At 68.9% G+C, this 21,712-nt stretch overlaps 3 protein-coding genes across 8 annotated transcripts; 2 read left to right on the top strand and 1 right to left on the bottom strand.

Annotated features, from left to right (window-relative positions):
* Positions 1-2,438: 2,438 nt before the first annotated feature.
* LOC123833302 (ly6/PLAUR domain-containing protein 2-like) lies at positions 2,439-3,975 on the top strand. Its single transcript, XM_045861432.1, has 3 exons — positions 2,439-2,634; positions 3,379-3,498; positions 3,734-3,975. Exons 1-3 carry the CDS (start codon positions 2,538-2,540, stop codon positions 3,925-3,927), a joined length of 411 nt encoding a protein of 136 aa, XP_045717388.1. The 5' UTR covers positions 2,439-2,537; the 3' UTR covers positions 3,928-3,975.
* Positions 3,976-5,347: 1,372 nt separating this feature from the next.
* On the bottom strand, positions 5,348-10,595 carry THEM6 (thioesterase superfamily member 6). 3 transcript variants are annotated; one of them, XM_045860961.1, is made up of 3 exons: positions 8,643-9,873; positions 7,797-8,058; positions 5,348-6,653 (listed from the first exon to the last, which is right to left on the bottom strand). In XM_045860961.1, exons 1-3 carry the CDS (start codon positions 9,153-9,155, stop codon positions 6,403-6,405), a joined length of 1,026 nt encoding a protein of 341 aa, XP_045716917.1. In that variant the 5' UTR covers positions 9,156-9,873; the 3' UTR covers positions 5,348-6,402. The 3 variants fall into 3 exon arrangements, 2 of the variants coding, with proteins under 2 accessions (XP_045716917.1, XP_045716919.1); XM_045860963.1 differs by lacking the exon at positions 7,797-8,058 and having other exon boundaries at positions 6,399-6,653; positions 8,643-9,869; XR_006788151.1 differs by lacking the exons at positions 7,797-8,058; positions 8,643-9,873 and adding an exon at positions 10,378-10,595 and having other exon boundaries at positions 6,519-6,653.
* Positions 10,596-10,627: 32 nt separating this feature from the next.
* JRK (Jrk helix-turn-helix protein) lies at positions 10,628-21,406 on the top strand. Of its 4 annotated transcripts, XM_045860957.1 has the most exons (4): positions 10,633-10,760; positions 14,304-14,453; positions 14,582-14,906; positions 16,798-21,406. In XM_045860957.1, exon 4 carries the CDS (start codon positions 17,131-17,133, stop codon positions 18,781-18,783), a length of 1,653 nt encoding a protein of 550 aa, XP_045716913.1. In that variant the 5' UTR covers positions 10,633-10,760; positions 14,304-14,453; positions 14,582-14,906; positions 16,798-17,130; the 3' UTR covers positions 18,784-21,406. The 4 variants fall into 4 exon arrangements, with proteins under 4 accessions (XP_045716915.1, XP_045716913.1, XP_045716914.1 ...); XM_045860959.1 differs by lacking the exons at positions 14,304-14,453; positions 14,582-14,906 and having other exon boundaries at positions 10,628-10,760; XM_045860958.1 differs by lacking the exon at positions 10,633-10,760 and having other exon boundaries at positions 13,864-14,906.
* Positions 21,407-21,712: the final 306 nt, after the last annotated feature.

Below are 21,712 nucleotides of genomic sequence, written 5' to 3'. Positions count from 1 at the left end.
CACTCTGAGCCCTGACACCGGTCACTCACATGTGGAAGGAAAGGGGCCACGCATCAACCTGGCCAGCTCAGGGGGGCCTGCGGGGCGGCCTGACACACTCAGAGACCCAGAGTAACCACGCAGGTCGGTCTGAAGCGAACACGCCGGATCTCAGAGCAGTTCGGGTGGGTAGCCATGCGCCACGCCGGCGTCTGTCCCTAACAAAGGGCCGTCTTTGCCCCGATCTTGACCTCGGTGGACCCGCCTGCCGTCTCCCTGCATCTGTGCCAGCCAGCCTCCAGGATGGGTGCAGCCACCGCACCAGGGCTGAGACCACAGATTCCCTCGTTGTTATTACGCTGTTTCTTATTTAAGGTTTTATTGGTTTATATTTAGAGAGAGGGGAAGGGAGAGAGAAAGAAAGAGGGAGAGAAACATCAATTGGCTGCCCCCATCAGGGCACCTGGATGGCAACCCAGGCACGTACCCTGACCCGGAATCGAACCGGTGACCTTTCGGTTTGCAGGCCAGTGCCCAGCCCACGAAGCCACACCAGTCCGGGCAGTATCGTGTTAACTGTTGACTGTTAACTATCCTTCATCCTCCTGCATCAAAGAACTGTGTGTCTCACCTTTCACCCAATCCCAGGCCCCCCCACCGTGCTTTCGCCCGCCTCCCTGATGTGTCACCCGTGGGTTGCATGTAACCCCCGTCTCCTCCTTGGACTGTGGTGTGGAAAATAAGGTGGTAAAAGAACAGAAAACGTAGAAAATGAGGAGCAAAGCCGCCATTCTCTGCAGCATTGCTCAGTCCGTTCAGATGTTGCTTCCCGGCCACTGCGTTCAGATGGGCTCAAATAAACACACTGAAAATTCCCACAGGATCAAATGTCTTTCACGTGACGCCCAGGAGCCCTGGCCCTGGTCACTCACGGAGACCCGGCCCCGGGGGCGAGCTGAACGCAGAGCCCGAACGCTGCGGAGAAGGCGAGGGAAGGTGGGATGGGGCCTCTCAGCACACAGGTGACCCCTAGACAGAGGCGGCCCCGGCCCTGGCGGGGCCACAGCTCCCCGCCCCCAGCAGACTGTTGAACTTTGCAGAAAGGGTCAGCTCAGGGGTGTGCTCCGGGTGGAAAGCGCGGGCGGGGCCCCTGCGAGCCGGGGCTGGGCCGGGCTGGGCTGCAACAAAGGAACCCAAAGGGGTGGGCCTGGCGGCCAGGGGAGGAACCCAGGGTGTGTGTGGCCGCTGTCTAATCCACTTAGCTCACCTGTGTCAGTGCCCGCCCGCAGCCGGCAAGGGGAAGTGTGAAACCGGGCAGGCCGGCTGCCCCCGGTCACCCAGCACCCTCAGTGGCCTGCCTGTCAGCAGCGGCCGGAGCCTCAGTCCCGCACCACGGTGCAGCGCAAGGGCCGGGACCCCGAGCTGCGGAGCGGAGGCACCTAGGTGCCCCACCAGTGCCCACGAGGCACGGGCCCTCCCAGTCTTGGGCGCAGAGCAGGTCCCTGACCCCCAGGGCTTCCCGGGAGAAGCAGAGTTCCGCCACTTCGCAGGGTGCGGTGGGGCCCCGTGTGAGCGGGCCCAGCCCAGGGAGACCGTGGCCTTGACCACTCTGCTCGGCCCCAGGCTGCATTTGCTACCCCGCCCCGGGTTTGCTCCAGCGTCTGTGGGGCTCAAAGCCGCGTGGGACAGGGTCGCACGGGGGCACAGTCTGGGCAACTCGGTGCGGGCACCCCAGGGGGGTGGGGAAGCGGTGGCTGGAGCCATGCCTGACTCTGGACTCAGATTCTCACTGCTCTCCCGTCTTAGCCCCGGCCAAGGGCCTCCCCAGCAACCTCCACACCTGCAGCGGGGCCCTGCCTGAGGGGCGGCCCCACTAGAGATCAAGGCCGACAGGATTAGCGTCCCCAAGTGGACCCTGGCCCCTCCCCACCCCTCCTGGGCCTTTCCATCGACCCAGCACTTTTCCTTTGTCTCCTTAAGCCTCTGAGCGCCGGTCGTCCAGGCAGCCACCTGCCCCGTCACCGCACGCCGCCCCCTGCAACCACCGCAGAGGAGAGGGGAGGCGGCCGGCCCCTGGGGGACTTGGACCCAGGGCCACGGAACCAGGAACCTGCCCTGGAGACAGAAGTGGGGACCCAAGGAAGGAATGGGGGGGTGGTGGGAGAGCCTCTACCCCTGCCCCTCTCCCAGGCAGCCTGGGGGGGTGGGCTTCCAGGCACAGGCTGTGCGGGGTGGGGGGGAGGGAGGCGAGGCTGTGCAGGGTGGGGGGGGAGGGGAGCGAAGGGCCCCAGGGGGAATTTCTGGGGGAATGAGAACTCCCAGAGGCTCAGAGGGGGTCACGGGAGGGGCAGGGAGGGGCGGAGTGGGAAGGGGGTGGAGAAGTCCCCCCCCTAAGAAAAGTGGGGCGTGCAGGTGGAGGCGGGAGGGGCCCAGTGGGCGGGGTGGGGGCAGGCTCTCCACAGCTCTGCCACCCACGGGAAACCAGACGGCCACAGTCTGCTCGGCTGAACAGTCTGGCCACTGCGCTGGGCGTCCACCACCTGTTGGGCAGGCCGAGGATGGGCGCGGAGGGGCAGCGCAGGGACCGGACCATGGGGGGGACGCGGCTCGTGCTGCTGGTGCTGCTGCTGCTGCTGGCTTCCTGCAGCGAGCCTGGTGAGGGGCCGGGGGCCAGGGTCGAGGGTCGAGGGGACAGCCGGTGGGGCAGGGAGAGGAAGAAAGCCGGGGGGCCAAGGGGCACGAGGACAGGGAAGAGAGGGCGGGGGCGGGGAAGTGTGGAGGGGCCTGAGGGCAGGCGGGGGCTGTGCCACAAGGGCGGCATGGTGCAGGGCCGGTGCCACCAGGGAGCTGCTGGGGGCCGGGGCGGCAGGGGACAGGCAGAGGGTGGCAAAGGCAGACGTGCGGTGGGGCGAGGGCCCGAGAAAACAACTGGGGTGACGCCCCAGCCCCGCAGGGCCCCTCACCCCACCACACAGGGAGCCGGGCCCGGCCAGGGGGGAGGGGAGCCGAGGTTGGTCAGAGACCCGGCAACACCGGCGTGGGGCGGGGTGGGATGGAGGAGCCCCTGGCCTCACGGAGTGGGTGGGCTGCTTGGGCGAGTTCGGGCCGCCGGGCACCCTGGGGGGGCGGGCACTGCAGCGGCGGCCTGCCAGCTGGTCCCCGCCCTTGTTAGGACAGGCCCTGCAGGTGCGCCCGGCCAGCCCGCCCACCCGCCCCCGACACTCTCAAAGCCGCTCCGTCCCCACCTCGGGGACAGGTGGCCTGGGACATCCACGGTTTCGTCCGGTGGGCACCTGGGCGCTGGGGGGTGTGGCCCCCCTCAAACCTGGGCCCCCAGGACGGAGGGCTTGGGCGGGGCGGGGTCGGGCCGGCCTGACTTACTCGTCACCTCCCGCCCAGCGGCGGCCCTGCAGTGCTACAGCTGCGCGGAGCCCACGGGGGCGTCCAGCTGCGTCACCATCGCCACCTGCAGCACCAACGAGACCGTGTGCAAGACCACACTCTACTCCCTGGAGCTGGGTCAGTGGGCGCTGGGCGGGCGGGCGGGCGGGGCTGCCCCCGGGGGGGGGCACCGTGGCGCCCCCTCCCCCGCCTCTCCCTTGAGGAATCCCCGAGCCGTCCCCGGGCCCTGGCGCACAGCGGGCGCTCAGCTGGGGTTGGGGGAGGAAAGGGGCTGGGCCTCGGAGGGAGGGGAATGGGGCGGTGGCCCCGCAGAGGCGCGGGGGCCAGCCTGATGCCGGCGCCGCGCCCACAGTGTACCCCTTCCTGGGGGACGCCACCGTGACCAAGTCCTGCGCCAGCACGTGCGTGCCCTCGGACGTGGACGGCATCGGCCTGACGCGGCCCGTGTCCTGCTGCAACACCGAGCTGTGCAACGGGGCGCCCGCCCCGGGCGGCCCGGCCGGCCTGGCCCTCACCCTCGCCGCCCTCCTGAGCCTGCACCTCTAGAGCCCCCCTCCCCGCCCCCCCAGCCCCGAGTGCCTCGAAGAAGCCCGCCCACCCGCACCAGCCTCCGGGTCTCCTTTCTGCGCGTGGGCCGCCCGCCGGGGTGGGAGGGTCTCCACCTGCTCTCGGGGGCCGTGAGGCCCGTGTCCCCACCTGCCCAGCCTCCGAGGCTGCATCCCCCAGCCCACACCACTGTCCCCACCCGCCTCCCGTGGCAGTGGGCACGGTCACTGGGCCTGGGACAGGCACACGGACCAGGCGGGACCCTGCCCTCCGGAGGCCTGACTGGGAAGTGGGCCCCCACGGGGGGGGCGGTGGCTTCTCGGAGGCGGGGCATTAGGGCAGGGCCAAGGACAGTGGAGAGACAGGGTGGGTAGAGGGGCACACCAGGCCGGGCGGGCAGAAGTGGCCCAGGACCCTGGACAGCTCCACGGAGCACCCCACTGCCTGACCCTCCGGCCGCAGTCGGGCCTGCGGAGCCGGGTCCCCCGCCTCACGTAACAGAGGGAGCAGAGAGGAGCGCCTGGCCGGGGGAGTCCCTGAGCACCCACCACCTGCGCCGCCCCACTCCCTAGGTGTCCGGGGAAATCCAAGTCCCAGTGTGGAGGGGGGGACCCTCAGTTCGTTCACCTTGGACTCAGGCCAGCCCCAAACCCTCCAGACCATCTCCCTGTCACCGCCCAACGGGCCCCTTGTCCCCCGAGGGCAGTCTGGGCCTGAGTCCGGGCTGGACTCGGCACTCGAGTGCACACAGAGGCAGCTGAGCGCCCCCTCCAGGCTGCCTACTCCCATCTCCCCCCCCCCGCCCCCCGCACACACCACCTCCTTCTGGTCTCCTCGTAACCCTCCACAAGGCCGGGCCACCTCCACTGCCGAATGCCTGCTGCCAACCCCACCGCCCCCAGCCGCCTGCCCCGCCCGGGTCTGTGGAGCCCGGGGAGGTGCTTGGAGCAGGGACCCCGCCCACACCCCCACCACTCGCCTGCTTCACGCCCTGGGGGCCCTGGGGGTCCCACTTCCCGGCCCTCTCCCAGGGGCCTGCAGAGCAGCCCTCCCACTCACCGTGGGCCCCCACCCCCACCAGGAGCCTGGGGGCGCAGGCCGAGTCGGGGGTGTGACCTCCCAAGCCCCCCGGGACCTGACCCTGGGAACACACTGGGAACCCGGCCCAGGCGTCCCCTGATGGGACCGCAAGGCCCTGGGGCCGGGGCCACGAAGGCCAGCAGCTGGGTGGGGGCTGAGGCAATGCCTTCCTGGCCTTGGGCCGGAGTTCTGGGCGACGGGGACAAGCCCTGCCTGGCAGTGGCCCCTGGGCTCACAGGAGCCCCCAAGCCTGGACGGCGCCCCACACCAGGACATGTCCCAGCGAGTGCCCACCGCGTCACCGGGGTCAGAGCTTCCAAATGAGGACACCCCCGCACGCTCCCAGTTCAGGCCCTTTAATCCTGGGCGTTCTGCACGTGAAACAGACAGTGCGGCTCTCCAGCGGCGGCTGGAGGCGGGCAGCAGGGGTGGGGTGGGGGGGGGTGGAGTCCGGCGTCGCTGTGCTCCGGCTCTCGCTGGCGGAGGGCTTCCCGGAGGAGGCTGCAAGGAGACAGTTCTGGGAGCAGCGGTCGCACACCCAGGGCCCTGACCCGTGTCGCCAGCCAGCCAGGGATCTGCGGCCATGAGGCAGAGCCCGGGCTGGGGCCCCCCTGCTCGGTGCCTCCGGGGCTCTCGGCCAGTTCCCGCTCCTTCCCAGGCCTCCCTGCTCCCGGCCCACAGGTAGGTGCCAGGCTGCAGCAGGCGGCCTCGGCCAGTGTCCCCGCCCTGAGAGCAGCCGCCGGGAGGGGCCGCTGGAACAAGGCCAAGAAGACCCCTCCCATCCAGAGAGGCGGCCCCCCCAAACCATCGGCAGGCCGGGATGTGAGGCAAGGGCAGTGCCCACCCGGGGTCACGCGGCGCAGCCCTGCGGGTGTGCAGAGAGGAGGGCAGGGTGCCCAGGGCACCCAGGCAGAGTCCCATGCCCTGCTTTGCTCTCTCCTGAGTGGCAGGTCCCAACTCGGTCACCCTGCAGCTACGGGAGGCTCACCACCCCCGCAGGAGCCCAGTGACCTCTGCCCCGCCCCACCCCCGGCAGGCCCGCCCTGCCCCGGGGGCCAGGGCCCCCGCTAAGCACCCTTCAGTCAGCCTCCCAGGCCTCTGACCTGTCCTGCGGGCCCCGCCCCCCAGCCTGCAGCCGGAGGGAGCGCCCTGAGATGCGGGTGCTCAGGGCGCCCCAGAGGGTCCCCGTGCTCCAAGGAGCCCCTGAAAGCCTGGCCCCCCAACCGCCCCCACAGCCTGCCTGCCAAGGGCCTCGGGCCCCCCACCTCGTCTCCACCCAGAGGGCAGACGTGGGTCAGCGTGCCCAGGTCACCCCATCCCATGCTCAGCGAGGTGTGGGTCGCAGAGGGCGTCACGAATGGGGGAGCGGCAGGGGGCCGAGCCGGGGGAAGGGGGCTAGGCGGTCACAAGGCCACGCCAGCTCCGAGGGACAGCCTGTCCTGGCCAGCCCAACCTGCCTCTCTGCCCCCTGGCAGGCAGGGATGAGCAGGCACCTGCCCAGGCAGAGGCTGGCTGGGGGGGCGGGGGGGCGGTCACTGGTCCTTGCCAACGGCGCTGAGCCCACTCTCGGCCCGGAGGAGCTGGCTGCTGGCCTCGTTGTAGGCAATCCAGTGCCGCAGGTCTTCTGGCAGCTCGGGAGGCTCCACCTGCAGCAGGGAGGAGGGGAGGCGCCTGCTGGCTGCCGTGGCAACGAGCAGGGGCGTGGCCAGGCTGCTGCCTTCGCACCTCTGTCCCCAGGGTCCCCCCTCCCGGGCACCCCCATCCTCATGGGCCTTCAGTGATTAAACTGCCTGCATCCCAGCTTTCCTTTATCAGGCCCACATCCCCCTCAAATCCATGGGGGAGCCCCCCACGTGTCCCCAGAACTCAGAGAGAGCCCTCCGAGGCCCGCTGGCCGGAGAGGGTGACGGGAGTGCAGAGGAGCCAGAGGCCTCGGAGCCAGACAGAGCGGGGGCCGGGGGCGGGGGAGCGCTGGGCCACCGTTGCATGACGGGGTGTCGGGTGAGGCACGGGGCCAGGCCTGGAGGGTGGCGTCGGGGATGAGGCGATAGCCCCCCAGGCAAATGTCTGCCCATCTCGGCGCATCCAGGGGGCTGGGCGGAGGGGCTCAGAGACGCTGCCCTGGTCTCCCTGCACACTGGGCAGGTCTAGGCTCCGGCTCTGCTCCAGGTCCTAGCCCGGCTCTTGGGAGCACTCCCCGCCCAGCCCAGCTGTCCCCTGCCCCAAGGCCATGCCAGCCTTTCAGCAGGCAGGAACCCTGGGCCTGAGTCTCCATAGGGGACTCCCAGGGGCTCCGGATGGAAACCGGGCAACTCCTGCCCACCCCTTGGCCCTCCTGTCCCTGGCTGGGTGTCTGCGGCGTCCCTGCCATGCTGTGCTGTCGGCCCCCTCACCGCTCACGTGGGCCTCACCCGTCAGCCTGAGGACCCCGCAGCCCCGCCTGACCGCACTGCAGTCCCCCCTGCAGGAAAGCTGCCTCTCCTCTCCTCTCACAGCCCATCGGCTTACAGCCTCCGTGGCCGCTCCCTCCCAGCCTCCTGGCACATGAGGGGACACACAGAGCATCTCTGTCCCCTTCGGGTGCATCCCTCCCAGCCTCCTGGCACATGAGGGGACACACAGAGCATCTCTGTCCCCTTCGGGTGCATCCCAGGCTCACCAGAAACCAAACTCCCGGGAGCTGCGCGGTGGCCCGCGGGCGGCCTTGAACGGCCCCATCCCTCTCTGAGCCTGTCCTCTCCTCTGACGTGGGAAGGGCGGGCCTCCCCCAGGCGAGGGGGTCTGTGTACCTCCTCTTCCCAGAGAGGGCAGCGTCCGTCCTGCCCGAGGGCACCCAGCCGTCAGGACAGGCCCCAGCTTGGACAGAGGCTCCACGCCAGTTTCCAGGAGGCGCCTGCAGCAGGAGCCTGCCCTTGCCATCACTGCTTCCGTGGCACTGGGCTGTCCCCAGGGCCTGGCTCCGAGCTGCCGCAGCCGCTGTGCTGTGCTGGGAGAAGCGGGCCCTGGGGAGGGGCCTCGGGCCCCAGGCTGCATTTCGGCTTCTGTCTCCGACTGGAAAAAGCAGAAGGGCCTGCAGCTCCCCAGGGCTCAGTCTCCCCAGTCCCCCACAGCCAAATCCAGGTGACAGTGACCCGGTCTGTCGGCTCTAAGCCATGAGAAAGGGGGTCTCAGTGTCTTGAGAACTCCCAGCAACTTCCTATCACTGGCACCCGCACCCCCCCCCAACACACACACACACACACACACACACACACACACTGGGTTCAGAACCAAGGACCAGAGCAGGTGGTTCCACAGTCCAAGACACACAGCTCTCAGTCTGCTGGGAGAGGGCTGTCCTGGGCTTCCCTGCTCTGGAAGAGGTGACGAATGAGCACGGAGCCTTGTGGGGCTGGGTTAAGGAGTGGCAGGAGGGGAGCAAGAACAGATCAGCTATGAACAGTGGATCCGGGGACACTGGGAGCCCCGAGGAACAACGGCATCCACGAAGGAGGCCCTGGGCCCAGAGGAAAGGGCTGCACAATATGCAGAAAGGCAGGGGCACCCGGAAGGGTTGGGCCTTCGCCAGGGGAGTGGGCAAGGACTAGGGGCCCTCAGGGCCCCACGGGGCTGTGCATGGAAGTGGGGCATCTCACCTTGCGCTTGCACAGGTGCTGCACAATACACTCTGGAGAGGTGCCCAGCACGTGCTGGCGGGAGCGCAGCAGCGCGCACACGAAGCCGTCGCGCAGGCTGATGAAGCGCGCCTCCAGGTAGAAGGCGCGGTCATCCCAGCCCAGCAGGCGGGTGCGCACCTCGAAGGGCTCCAGCAAGCGCAGCGAGCGGCGGTAGCGCGCGCACGAAGCGGCCAGCACGGTGCGCCCCCCGAGCGCGCGCAGCGCCTCGAGCACGCCGCAGCGGGCTAGGTGCACGGTACGCGCCACATCAGCCTCCCGCAGGTAGCGCGCGTTGTTCATGTGCAGCAGCAGGTCCAAGTCCGAGGGCAGAACGCGGCCCGCGTAGCGCTGCTCCGCCAGCAGGTCGCGGACGCGCGGCTGCAGCAGGCGAGCGTGCAGCACGGCGCACGGCAGACGCACCAGGTACCACCCGTCCAGCAGCGCGAAGTAGGCGAGCGCTAGGCCCAGCAACGGCACGAGCAGTCCCAGCATCGCGACGGAGCCCGAGACGCCGGTGCTCGCCGGTGCGCGGTCCGCCGCTGCCCGCGCCGCCAGTCCCGGAACCGGCGAGCGCCGCACGGCCGGACCGAACCACTTCACGTAGCCGACTGAGGGGAGAACGCGCCGGAGGCCGCCAGTATTGTAGGCCTCAGCCCCGCCCCCCGTCGCGAGCTCCCCCGTGGCCTCCGTGGTCGGTTCCGACCCGCCGCAGGCGCCTTCCTGAGGCGGGCGGAGCGCAGGGCCGCGCGGGGGCGCCACAGCGACATCTGGCGGTCGCGCCCCGCGTCGCAGTGCCGTAGCGCCCGAGGTCGCCGCAGGGTCTCTACCGCGCCAGCGGCCGCAAGTCTGGGAGCCTCTCCGGGCCCTCGGGGACTACGGCTGGCCCCAGAGATTCGACCCCTGACCTGAGCAGAGTCAAAGGGCCCGGCACTCATCCAGTCCTGTCTGCCGGACTTTGCAAGAGAAATGATCACAGCCAGTCTCCAGGGAGGCTCACTGGAGACTCTGCTCCCGAACCTCCCGGGGCTCCCCACTTCCGCATGGTGACACCCTTAAAGTGCATGCCGCGGATTTAGGGCGCCTCGCAGCCTGGCCCCAGTCACCTTTTCAGTCCCAGCCTGTGGCCTCATTACTCCTCCCCTCCCGCGTCCATCCCCACCCCCGAAGGTCCTGGCCACCCGGGCTTATTCCCAAGCACTCCCGCCCTTGGCCCCTTTACGAACAGCAGCAAGCAACGTCTGGGGAGCGGGCAGGGGAGGCCGCGAATGGAAATGACGCAGCAGTGGCTTCACAGGTGTCCTGCACTTGGGACTCAGCCCAGTGGACTGTGGCACATGCTCCTCGGCCTGTCCCTCTTCTCTGCAAGGGTGGGAGGGAAAGCCCAGAGCAGCCGGGCCAGCTGGCTGACCCCCAGGGCTCTCAAGCCACAGTGTTTGCCAGCGTCCTGGCAGGGTGCCGGAGTCCTGGGGCGGGGAGGGGCGTTTATGAAGGAGCTCCTGGGCGCCGGCGGCGGCTCTGAGAACACACCCATCGGCAGTGGGGCCCTAGTCCACCCCGCACAGGGCCTGAGCTCGGCTGGCGGGGCCTCAGCCTCCATCTCGAGGGGCAGCTCTCCCGGGCAGCCCCACTCCACAGCCCCACGCTGGCCTCCCTCCGGTGCCTCGCCCCCATTCTCGCTCCTCCAGCCCCGCCCTGTGGCCGGCCGGGGTCTCACCTGCCTGTGGGGCTGGGCCAGTGGGCAGCAGGGCAAGGGAGACAAGCTCCATGGTTGCAGGTGAGCAGCGGTGCAGGAGGCCTCTGGGCAGCTTTCCAAGGCTCTGCCTGGCAAGAGGGAGGCTCCACGGCCAACGTGGTCAGTCCCACGGCCAGCGGGTGCCAGAGGGCCGGGCAGATCCCAACCCCCAGCTGCCCGCCAGGCTGCACCCTCCACTTCCTTTGTCCTTGTTTCTGCTTCCTGGAGGCAGGGCCGGCCCACGCAGGGGCCGCTCCCCCACCCTCAGCCACCTCTCAGCCACGCCAGGACGGGTCCCAGCTCCATCTCCAGCCAGTCAGAGCGGCCAGGGAGGGGAGGTCACTATGTTGAGACCCAGCCACCCCGTGAGTCTTGCAGCTAAGGGGCAGGGGGCCCCCTTGGGCAGGGGCAGCGCTGCCCTCCTGGGGTTCACGGTCCACAGCGGGGTGGCTGGCCTCTCACAGACGAATCGGCATGAACTGAGGTGTGGGCTGCAGGGAGGGCGCCGTGGGCGGGGGCCGAGCCGGTACCGAGGTCACCGCGCACCCCAGCTCACACCGCCAGCCCACACCTCTGTGTCACCTGGGTCCCAGGTTCAAGGTGAGAAGGCGGGGGCTGCCCCGGACCAGGAGGGACCCCCTGCCCCTTGGCCTCCCCACACTGCCCCGGGGCAGCTGGGAGGTGCAGCCCATTTCCCCAGGGCTCCGTCTTGCAGCAACCTCTTCGTGACCCCAACACACTCCAGGCCAGTTTTCAGGGGTGAATCAAGGAGGAGGGGCAAGAAGGTCAGAGGTGCTGCCTCCCCCAGAGCCTTTATCTGCGCAGCCCCTGGCCTGGGACGCCCCCCGCACCGCCGAGGGGCGAGCACCTGTCGGGCTACCTTGCTGTGAAGCGGGACCGCTAAGCAGCGGCTCTCAACTGTGGTGCGCCTGCGCCCCAGAGGCCTCTTGACAGTGCTTGGAGGCATTCCCTGTTGTCCCCACTGGGGACGCTGCTGGCTCCAGGCGGTGCAGCCCGAATGCTGCTTACCACCCTGCAGCGCCCCGGACGCCCCACGACGGGGGATCGCCGACCCCAGGGTCAGGCCGAACTGCAGCGCAAGAGCCGTGCGAGGACACGGCTGCGGCCCGTGGGCGTGGAGGGCAGAGCGTGACGCCCAACAGGACGCCTCTCGAGCCTGAGCGCCTGGTGAACGCTGCCTGCTGGCCTTGGGACCGCTTGGGGCCCGCCACGCCTTCCTTCTTCCGCTGTCTCCCTTGTGGAGTGGGGGCGCCCGTCCCCCCGCTGTGTTTGGAAGCGCGTAGCTCGTCTACTTTCACGGAGTGGACGAACAAGGGGCCCCGGACTGACCCTGACCGGCGCAGGGGAGGCCAGCACGGTGGGCCCTACGCACTCGGAGCCCACGGGTAGCCCCAGGGGACGGTCGGAACAGGGACCTTCCGCTCTCAGAGCGGATCCCGGCGGGCAGTTGGCAAAGGTCCCGGGCCCCAGGGGCAAGGGTCAGGGCACAGCCACTGCCCTGAGCGGGGAGACCGCGGAGCCCCGCAGTTATCTTGTTCCCCGCATACCACCTCTGGGGGCGCTGTCACTGTTGGACGTTGGCTGCCCTGACCCCACCAACGGGGAGGGAGCAGTCGGCTCTCCGCTCGAGTCTCCATCCAATCCCAGGGCTTCCCGCTCTGCTTTCGCCCGCCCCCTCCTCCGCCACCCACGGAGTCCACGTGACCCCCGCTCACGTCTCCTCCTCTGATTCCAGTGTAGAAAATAAGCTGCAAAACTGCCCTTCTCCTGCGCACTTTCTAAATCTATTGAGATTGTGCTTCCCGAGAGTCAGTTTGGCTCCAGTAAACTCCAAGGCTTCCCGGGCACCAGGCTCACGGCCGGCGGGAAGCTGGCCTCGGGCGGGAGTGTGCCCACACCTCACCGAGTCGGTCTGTGGGTTCCGGCGACTCACCCTGAGCCCCTCCTTCCCCCCGCTCTGGGGTCACCTCCCGGGACTCCAGGTTTTTCTGGTCTCTCTCGCCCCCCCGCCGCGCCCGCCCAGTCCCCTGGGGCCCAAACGAGCTGGGGAGCCGGCCAGGGCCAGGCACAGAGCTCTGGCCTCCCGGCTCCTGCCAGCAGAGGGGCCAGGCCCTGGGGGAGCCCCGCCCACCCCGGGAGGTCCTGGGGCTGCCGCACCCGCCCGCACTTGAACCACATCCCGCTCCACCCGCTGGGTGCCGGCTTCCCGAGCTCCCTCGGCCTGAGCCCCTTCTTTGCTGTGAGAAACTCGTCATCGAAAGACCCTCCCCCCAGGGCCTAGCCGGTGAGGTGTCCCCACCCTAGGCCTCCAGAACCTGGGGGAGGTATTGGCTGGGTCTAGCGCCGCCTCCAGGCCAGGGCTGCAAGCGAGGGACAACAGTGGTGGGCCCCAGAGGACACCAGTGGGTGCTCTTCCTGGTCCTCCTCTCTTTCTGACCCCTCCCTCTCTGCCTGAGTGGCCTTTAGGCAAGGCCAGAGGATCCCGGAGGGATGGGGGGATGTAGGGGTGCCCCATGCATCTTGGGGGTCAGTGCATGTGGTCCCATGTTCACGGGGCTCCAGCAGACTGGCTGCCACACCCAGGGACGGAGCCGGCCTTCCTGGGGACACCCTCGATGTCCCGGGAGACCCGCGGGGGAATGGTCCTGGGCTCCAGGCCCCCTCACGTGCCCGTTTCCTGTCTGCCAAGCATGTCTAACCGTAGCACGCCTGAACCCCGACACACGGAACCGTGAGCAGCCAGGCGGGTGCTGTTTCAAGCCACTAAGTTTTGGGGTGTGTTGGCACTCGGGGACCCTGGCTGATAGGGGGGCTCGAGGCAGAAGCGAAGACCAGGGACGAGGCAACTGTGAGACGCAGCGGGGACAGGAGTGGGGACAGGACAGCCATTGCATGGCTGCGGAGAGCAGAGCCCAGCCCAGTTCCCGGTGGGGGGTAAGGGGCACAGAGGACAAGGGTGACTCAGAGGTCTTGCCACCTCCCTGTGTGGAAACCTTCCTGTGAGGGTGTGACACCTCCGAGTGAGTGGAACGCCTGGGTGGCAGGATGAGTGCTCAGGCTTAGGAAAGCCATCCGCGGTGTGTCTTGAGAGCTCCCTGGAGGTGGGCAGGAGACCTAGGGGTCAGAGTTCGCGGCAGGGGTGCTGGCAGAACTGCGGAGAAGCCCTCAGCCTTTGCTGGTGTGTAAAGCCAGGAGGAGAATGGAGGGGCGGCCCAGGGAGTGGGCGTAGGCAGACAGGAAAGAGCCAAGGCTCGAACCTGGCCAGTCAGGAGTCAGCAGGAGAGAGTGAGGAAGGAGGACCAGGGGTGGGGCCGGGGGAGGGAAGGAAGGAGGAGGGACGGGTGGAAGCCATTTTAGTTCCCTGCTGCTGCTCCTGCGCCAAATGACCATGAACTTGGTGGGTTCAAACAACAGACATTTATGAACGTGCAGTTCTGGGGGCTCGCAGTTTGAGATGAGCCAAAACCAAGGTGTCAGCTGGGCTTATTCCTCCTGGAGGCTCAAGGGCAAGTGTGCTCCCCGCATTTTGCATTTTCCAGCCTCGGGAGGCGCCTGCGCGCCTCGGCTCGCGGCCCGGCCCTCCACCACGAAGCACACGCTGCACCGCTCGTCTGCAGTTCCATCCGCTTCCCTCCCTCGGCTCCAGCCGTCCCATTGTCTTCTCCGACGTGCCCTCCGTCCTCCCTCTTACAGGGTCCTGGGATGACCCGGGGCCTTCCCCGATTACCGGGGCACTGTCCCCCAGTCCCGAGCCTTAACTTAATAGTATGTGCGAAGTTCCGGTTGCCCCGCGAGGTGACACATTCACAGCTTCTGGGGATTAGGACGCGGGACCGTGGGGTGGGGGGCATTGTTCAGCCCACCGCAGTCTGCCCTCTGGTTCCCAGGGTCCCATTTGCCCCACGTGCCAAATATTCACCCCAACTCAAGGTCGCCCAAGGTCTCAACTCATTACAGCATCAACTCAAGTTCAAACCTCCTCCCCGTCTCAGCAGCTCAGGCTTATCAAATCTCATCACAGGAATCACCAACATTAGGTACGGGCGAGGCTCCCGCTAGGGAGGGGGCTGGGTGGGACGACAACGGCGTGGGCGCTGGGCGTCCCTACGGGAGGGCGGGCGGGCCGGAGCTCGGAGACCTCTCAGCAAAGGCCGCCTTCCCGCAGAACCCTGCCCCGGACTGCCAGGGTCCCAACTGCTTCGACACAGGGCGCCCCCATCACAAGAGCAGAGACGCCAGCCACCCCGCGCCCATGCTAGAGACAGACAAGCCGAGGCGCCCGGGGCCCCCGGGGCCAAGACCGTCGGGGCCCACCCCTGGCCGCCCCGCTTTCTCCAGCCCGCGCCCCCGGGGCCTCCCGCGATACCACTGAGAAAAGAGTGCTCCGGGTGCCTAGAGCGTCCCGGAAGTGGTGAGGTGTTGGGGGGCGTGGCCCGGCGGAGGGCTGAGCGCGGCAACTTCCGGTGGCGGTGTCCGCTCCGGGCCCGCAGGTGAGTGGGCCGGGCCTGGGGAACGCGCGGGTGTCGTGCGGTCTTCGGTGCCCTCGGGCGGGTAGTGCTGCCGGGGGCCGCACTCCGGGCGCAGGGCCCAGCTCTCCGCCTGCCGCCCCGCGGGGACCCGGGCCGAGCCGCCAGCCCCTAGCCTTCCCTGCAGCCTTTGCTCCGAGCCAGGCGGTGGCGCCCGGTCCCGACCCCGGGGTCTCGCCTGCCGAAGCCACCAGCCACCGAGGCACCTCCCTTCTCGGGGAGAAACCACCACAGACTTGACTTTCTGTCTTTCCTTTTTGGTTTGCCCTTGCCCCAGACCTGGCCCCAGTAGAGACGCTTTCCAAACCAGCCTCCCGCCGCGCGCGCGCGCGCGCCCTGCCCGGACCCTCCGCCCTTGCTCTGCGGAGACGGGCTCCGGGTTTGTACTCACCGGACCCTCGAGGTCGCTTCCCAGCTCCAAGCGCCGTCCCTGTAGGATGCGCACCCGCAGTCTCGGTCCCTTACCGCCCCGCCCCCCATCGTTCTGGTCCCCAAGACCATCTCTTCCTCGATCTCCAGAAAACTTACTTCTTGAGCATTTCTCGCTGACAGCTCCCTCCGCCCCTACAGACCGCCGCTCCTCCCCTAACGCCCGCGGGCTCTTCCAAGGACTGGCGAGGCCCACTTGTGCGTGCCGGGCTCCCTCCCTCTCTCCTGCCCCAGCTCTCTCCCCTTCTGCCCTCCCTCCGTGTTTTGGTCTTCCGTGGACACTGGAGGGTGATAACGTGTTCATGGCTGGCTGTGCTCACCCTCCTGGGCGGCAGGGCCTCCCCCAAGGGGCAACGCTGGGCCCTCCGTGCTGTGTCTGGCTGCGCTGTGGTGCCTTTGGGTGGAAGAAATGGCCTCAGAGGTAACATCCGAACCTCATCTTTGGAGGAGGGTTTTGCCTCATGAGCCGGATCACCGTGTTTTCGGCCGTCCTGTGCCGCCCCGCACACCCCTGCCTCGTGAGGTATTTGTGTCCGTACTGAGCACGTCCCTGGTGCCGAGCCTCCGGGACACCTCTTCCGGCCGCCCCAGCCCTTCCTCCGGGGCCCCGTGTCCTGCTGGTTTCTGAGCTGGTTTCATATTAAACACCTCTCTAAAAGTGGCTTATGCCTTTACTTCCCCGGGTTTCCCCCAGGGCCACCTGGCGCAGCAGCACGCTGCCACCCCCGGTAGATAGAGCGCAAGCAGCGTCCCTCGGTGCGGCACCCTCCCGCACCGCGCAGACCGGAGGTGGTTCAGAGGGGTGCCCGCGCATGCTCAGAGCCAGCTGCTGACGGGCCCGGATTTGTGTCTGGGGCTCCTGCTGCATTTGAAGAAACCCTTCACTTCTTTTGAGCTGTGGCCTCAGAGGGCCGCATCTTCATGCTCCATGTGCGACTTGTCCTCTGGCCGCACCAGCTGCTCGGGGTTGGAAGAAGAAGCCGAAACGAGGGTTTGGAAGGGAGGAGGGGTGGGAGCCCCGCCCGCCTTTGCCTTTCGCTGGGTGGCCGGGCGTGGGGCCCGTAGCGGCGGGTTCCCGCTGCGTGAGGGAGGAGTGCGGGCCTGAGGCCAGGCCATAGAGGTGCAGGGAGGGCTGTGGGAGGTTTGGGGAGTTCTCGTGACAGGGTGGAATTGTCCCGCTGGAAGGGGCCACGACGGCTCAGGTGGCTCGGTGGGAGCTGGAAGGAGCCAGCGAACCTAGCACGCCCGGGGCTGGGCAGAGGGCTAGGCAGCCCGGCTGCGGGTCAGTTGCTGGGCCACTCGTGTGCTGGTCATTTCCTGTCACTCATTTCGGCTGCAGCTCCCCGGCCCGTGCAGTTCCAAGGCTGCTTCCAGCAGCCCAGGCCGTGCTCTGTGACATTGCTCTTTGTCTCCCTCTGCTTTCCAGTTCCCACTCGGGATGCGTGTGAGGCAGCGCCTCAAGCCCCGGAGAGCGGCGCCCTGGCTCCGACAGCGCAGCCGGCTAGCCCGAGCCAGCTCCCGGGGCCCCGCCGCTCTGGTCTGTGCTTGAGGGGAGGAGCCGCCACCGTCCCGCAGAGAAGGCTGCCGGTCTCAACGGTCTCAACGGCGTGGAGAAGCGCAGGGGGCGGTGTGACTCGACAGAGGTCCAGGAGCCAGCGGCGTCGCCAGGAGTGGAAGACAAGGGACAGCTGAGGCGAGAGGTCACTGGACCAGAGAGGCACAGAGGCCTGCCCGCGCGGGCCCAGCCGCCCCCCTCCACATGGCCTCCAAGCCGGCGGCCGGGAGGGGCCCGGGGGCGAAGCGCAAGAGGGTGGTGCTGACGCTGAAGGAGAAGATGGACATCTGCGCGCGCCTGGAGAAGGGCGAGAGCCGGAAGGCGCTGATGCAGGAGTACAACGTGGGCATGTCCACGCTGTACGACATCAAGGCCCACAAGGCGCAGCTGCTGCGCTTCTTCGCCAGCTCCGCCTCCAACAAGGCGCTGGAGCGGCGACGCACCCTGCACACGCCCAAGCTCGAGCACCTGGACCGGGTGCTGTATGAGTGGTTCCTGGGCAGGCGCGCCGAGGGCGTGCCGGTGTCAGGCCCCATGCTCATCGAGAAGGCCAAGGACTTCTACGCACAGATGCAGCTCACCGAGCCCTGCGTGTTCTCCGGCGGCTGGCTGTGGCGCTTTAAGGCCAGACACGGCATTAAGAAGCTGGACGTGTCCGGCGAAAAGCAGGCAGCCGACCACCAGGCGGCCGAGCGGTTCTGTGGGTTCTTCCGCAGCCTGACCGCGGAGCACGGCCTGACGCCGGAGCAGGTGTACAACGCCGACGAGACCGGCCTCTCCTGGCAGTGCCGGCCGGGCCCCGAGGGCGGGCCGGCGCCCGGGGGCAGGCAGGGCAGGGACAGGCTGACCGTCCTCATGTGCGCCAACGCCACGGGCTCCCACAGGATCAAGCCCTTGGTGATCGGGAAGTGTGGCGGCCCCCGGGCTCCCAAGAGCACCCAGCACTTGCCCGTGGCCTACCGGGCTCACGGGCACGCGTGGGCAGACAGGGCGGTCTTCTCGGACTGGTTCCGCCACATCTTCGCCCCCTCGGTGAGGGAGCACTTCCGGGCCCTGGGCCTGCCCGAGGGCAGCAAAGCCGTCCTGCTGCTGGACGGCGCCCGCGCCCGCCCGCCGGAGCCCGAGCTGGTCTGCGGCAACATCCGCACCGTCTTCCTGCCCGCCGGCGCCGCCGCGCTGCTGCAGCCCATGGACCGGGGCATCCGCCGCGGCTTCCTGAGGCGCTTCCTCGGCCCCCCGGCCGCGCCGCAGGGCTCGCCCCCGCGCCACGGCGTGAATGACGCCCTCTGCAGCGTGGCCTGCGCCTGGGACGCCGTGCCCGGTGCCGTCTTCAGCCGGGCCTGGAGGAAGCTGTGGCCCGCGGCCGCGCTGGCCGAGGACTCGTCTTCCGAGGAGGAGCCCGAGCGCCTCGGGGCCAGGCCGCACGACCAGACCTTCGCTCACGTGCTGGAGCTCGGGAGGGAGGCCCGGTCCCGGCTCCACGGGAGCGTGGCCGCCGAGCAGGCGGGGCCGGGGCTGGGGCCGGGGGCCGGAGCGGGGTGCGCGGCCCAGGGCCAGCCGGAGCAGGCCCAGAAGGACGGCCAGGCCGCAGCCCCCAGGGAGGGTGAGGAGGCGGCCTGGGAGCAGGCGGCCGTGGCCTTCGACGCGGTGCTGCGCTTCGCAGAGGGGCAGCCCTGCTTCACGGCGCAGGAGCTGGGGCAGCTGCGTGTGCTGCGAGCCGTGTTCCTGCGGCAGCGGCAGGGGAGGCAGCGGCAGCATCCCGCCCTCGGGGCCGTGGTCAAGCTCGAAGGCCCCCAGGAGCGTGGCGGGGGCTGTGCCACTGTGGGCCCCGCCCCGTGCACCACGGGCGAGGACTGATGGCGCCCAGCGGGGTGGCCGAAGGGTGCCGGCTGGCGGGAGCTGCCCCGGGGACTGGGTGCTGAGACCTCGCGGCCCCCCGCATCCTGGTTAACCTGTCACCTGTCCTGTCGTGTGACTCGAGGAGACTCTTTGGAAGTGCCACCCGACCGAAATCATCCTAGAGCCCCCCGGCCGGAGCCGGGACTGGTGGGCAGAGGGTGGTCTGGCAGCTGCTGGCTGGACCTCGCCCCTGCCACTTGTGCAGATGTTTCTCCGCCCCAGCACTCCGGCCAGCTGATGGCAGCAGCCGCCGCCGCTTGACAGGCTGGCCATCTAAGGCCCCCCTTCCCCCCCCGCCATGGGGTTCCGGCTCCTGGTCTGGTGGCTGCGCCTGTGTTAGGTGGGCCCCAGGGGCCGGTCCCCAGGGGCGGGGACTCAGTGGGTGACCTCAGGCCAGCAGAGTCCCTGCTTGTGTTCGCACGGGCAGCCTGTCGCCAGCCTGGGCACGTGCCCCCCTTCCCGTGTGATCGCACTGGGGGGCATGAGACTCTCCTGAGGGTCCCTCCCTGTCCCGGCAGCCCCTCTGCCCTTGGGCTCGGACCAGGGCGACCAGGGTGTGGGCTGCACGCCGGCCTGCCTGCACTGCTTCACCTAAAGTGAGCGGGAGCGGGGCCTGGACTGCCGGTCGCCCGGCGGAGGACCCCGGGCCCTATGCTGTCCCCAGCATCTCGTGGCAGCTGGAGGGACCCGCCGCCGTCACCGTGTGCTGTCCATCCCTCCGGGAGGCCGTGGTTCTGAGAGAACCCAGGGAACACGAGCGTTTCACAGCTTTCCAGACGCGCGTGGCACGAGGCCGCGTGGCTGTGGCCGAGTGTCTTGCCCGCGTGCGTGTGTGAAGACGGGACAGGAGCTCGTGGTTTGAGTGTCCTCACTGCCCCCCCCCCCCCGCACCACTGTGTCATCTTGTGTCACTTGCAACTCGCGCCCCTGCCCCACCGAATCGCAGCCTGCGGGGTGGCGGGGGGTTAGAAGCGGAGTCTGGCTGGGCGGGTGGAGCTGGGGCAGGGCCGGCAGGCGGGGCCCCCCTCAGCCTGGACCCCAGGCCATGGGCGCGTGTCACGCCCGCACGAGCCGCTGCTGTCCTGGCCTGTGGTGGCCGATCAGTAAGTGCTGTCGGAGGGCCGGCTGAGCGGTGCCTGTCCCTGGGGCTGCTTCCAGGGCCGACCACCGCTGCCGCCACTGCTGCTGCCGCTGGGGTGCTTCAGGGCCAAGGGCTCGCCAGGCGGAGGGAGGTTCTCGGGGTGCAGGCGCCGGCGGGCCCTGCAAGGCGTCCTACAGGGCACTGGCTCTGGGGAGCACGGCTGTCCACTGGCCTCCCTGGGCTTCCTGGGGAGAGTGCCACACCGCTGAGTGTCCACCCCCCCCACCCCGCTGCTCTGCCCACTGCTGCCCCGTGTCTCGGGGGCTTAGGGGTGTTGCAGCCTCAGACTCTTTTCCCAAACAGTCTTCGGTGGGCCCACTGGACCAGACGCGACACCGAGAAGCGTGGGCCTGAGCCTCTTGGTCACCCTGCCAGCCACATGGCGGCTGGAGTCCTGGAGGGGGCGCTGGCCGGGCAGCAGAGGCCGCTTGCGCCCCAAGGAAGAGAGCTCCGTCAGGCACCCTCCCGGGTCTGGGGTGTCTGGGCTGGGACTGGCCAGCACGGGGGTGGGGGTGCCCCCCCCCACAGCCTCACAGCAGCCTGGCATGAGCGTGGACGGAGGTTAGCAGACGGGCCGCAGCATCTGGTGCGGCGAGTGGGCGCCGCCCCGGGGGCTTCTGGAGGAGGGGGCCCTTCCTGACTGTTCCCACCGCCCCTCCCTCCCTCCCTCCCCCCTCTCTGGCTCCCAGTCCCCGAGTCCCAGCCTGAGCCTGTGGGGGGACCACACCGGGCCCCCCGCCAGGCTGCGCCCCATCCTCCCCTCCGAGCCAGTCCCTGCCTGTGGTGGGGCGACGGGTTGCAGCAACAGCCAGCCTGTCGCCCGCACTCTGATGAGGACACCGAGAATCTCCCGCCTGTGGCTCTCGAACAGGCCACTGGCTCTCACTGCACCTCATCGTTTAACCAGACAGCCACTTGCTCGCTCTCTCCCTGGGCGCTGCCCACGGAGGTGGCAGCCACCTCCTACTCGGCCCCACGGCAGCCCCCAGACCCCGCGTGACACCCAAGGTTGCCAAAAAGAGGACCAAGAAGTCCATTCGGCACCAGTCAGGCCGTTACATCAAAGTCAGGCGGAACCGGCGGAGACCCAGCGGCCCTGACAGTAGGGAGCGCAGGAGGTCCACGGGCCAGGTCTCGATGCCCAGCGTCGGTGACGGGGGCAACACGGACACAAAGCACCTGCTGCCCGGTGGCTTCGGGAGTTCCCGGTCCCCAGCGTCAAGGAGCTTGAAGTGCTGCCTGTGTGCGACAACCCTACTGTGCGCAACTGCTCACGACGCCCCGCGAAGAGCCAGCCGCAAAGCCGAGGTGGACGGAGCAGCCCAGCTGCCGTCAGAGTCCCCAGTCCCCATGCCGCCAGGCTGCGCAGTGAGGAAGACGGATAGACAGATCGTGTGCACACTGTCTCTGTGTTAATAAAACCTTAAAGTTCTGAAAAAATAAAAGGGCCACTTAGAACAGCGGGGTGGGGTGGGGGTGGGGCGGGTCGTGGAGGGCGGGGCGGGGCTGGGAGGCCTGGGCCCCCCCCCTGCGGTGGAGACCTGCTGGGCCCCGCCCCCGCTGCCGGCCCTGGGCGGGGCCTCGCTGCTCAGCCCATCCCCCCGGGGACCGGCCTGAGCTCACTTTGCCCCTGAGAAGGAAGAGACCCCTGCACCCCTGCTTCACCCTGGGAGCCCCATAGCATAGCTCCCAGGTGTCCTGTCCGTCTGTGGGGCCCACGCACCCAGGGTCTCGCCACCAGGGGGA

Source organism: Phyllostomus hastatus, unplaced genomic scaffold (genome assembly GCF_019186645.2).
Source record: "Phyllostomus hastatus isolate PE091 unplaced genomic scaffold, TTU_PhHast_1.1 phas_scaffold_21, whole genome shotgun sequence".
Lineage (NCBI taxonomy): Eukaryota > Metazoa > Chordata > Mammalia > Chiroptera > Phyllostomidae > Phyllostomus > Phyllostomus hastatus.
Note: the sequence above shows the minus strand (reverse complement) of the source record. Positions and strands in the feature narration are given on the sequence as shown.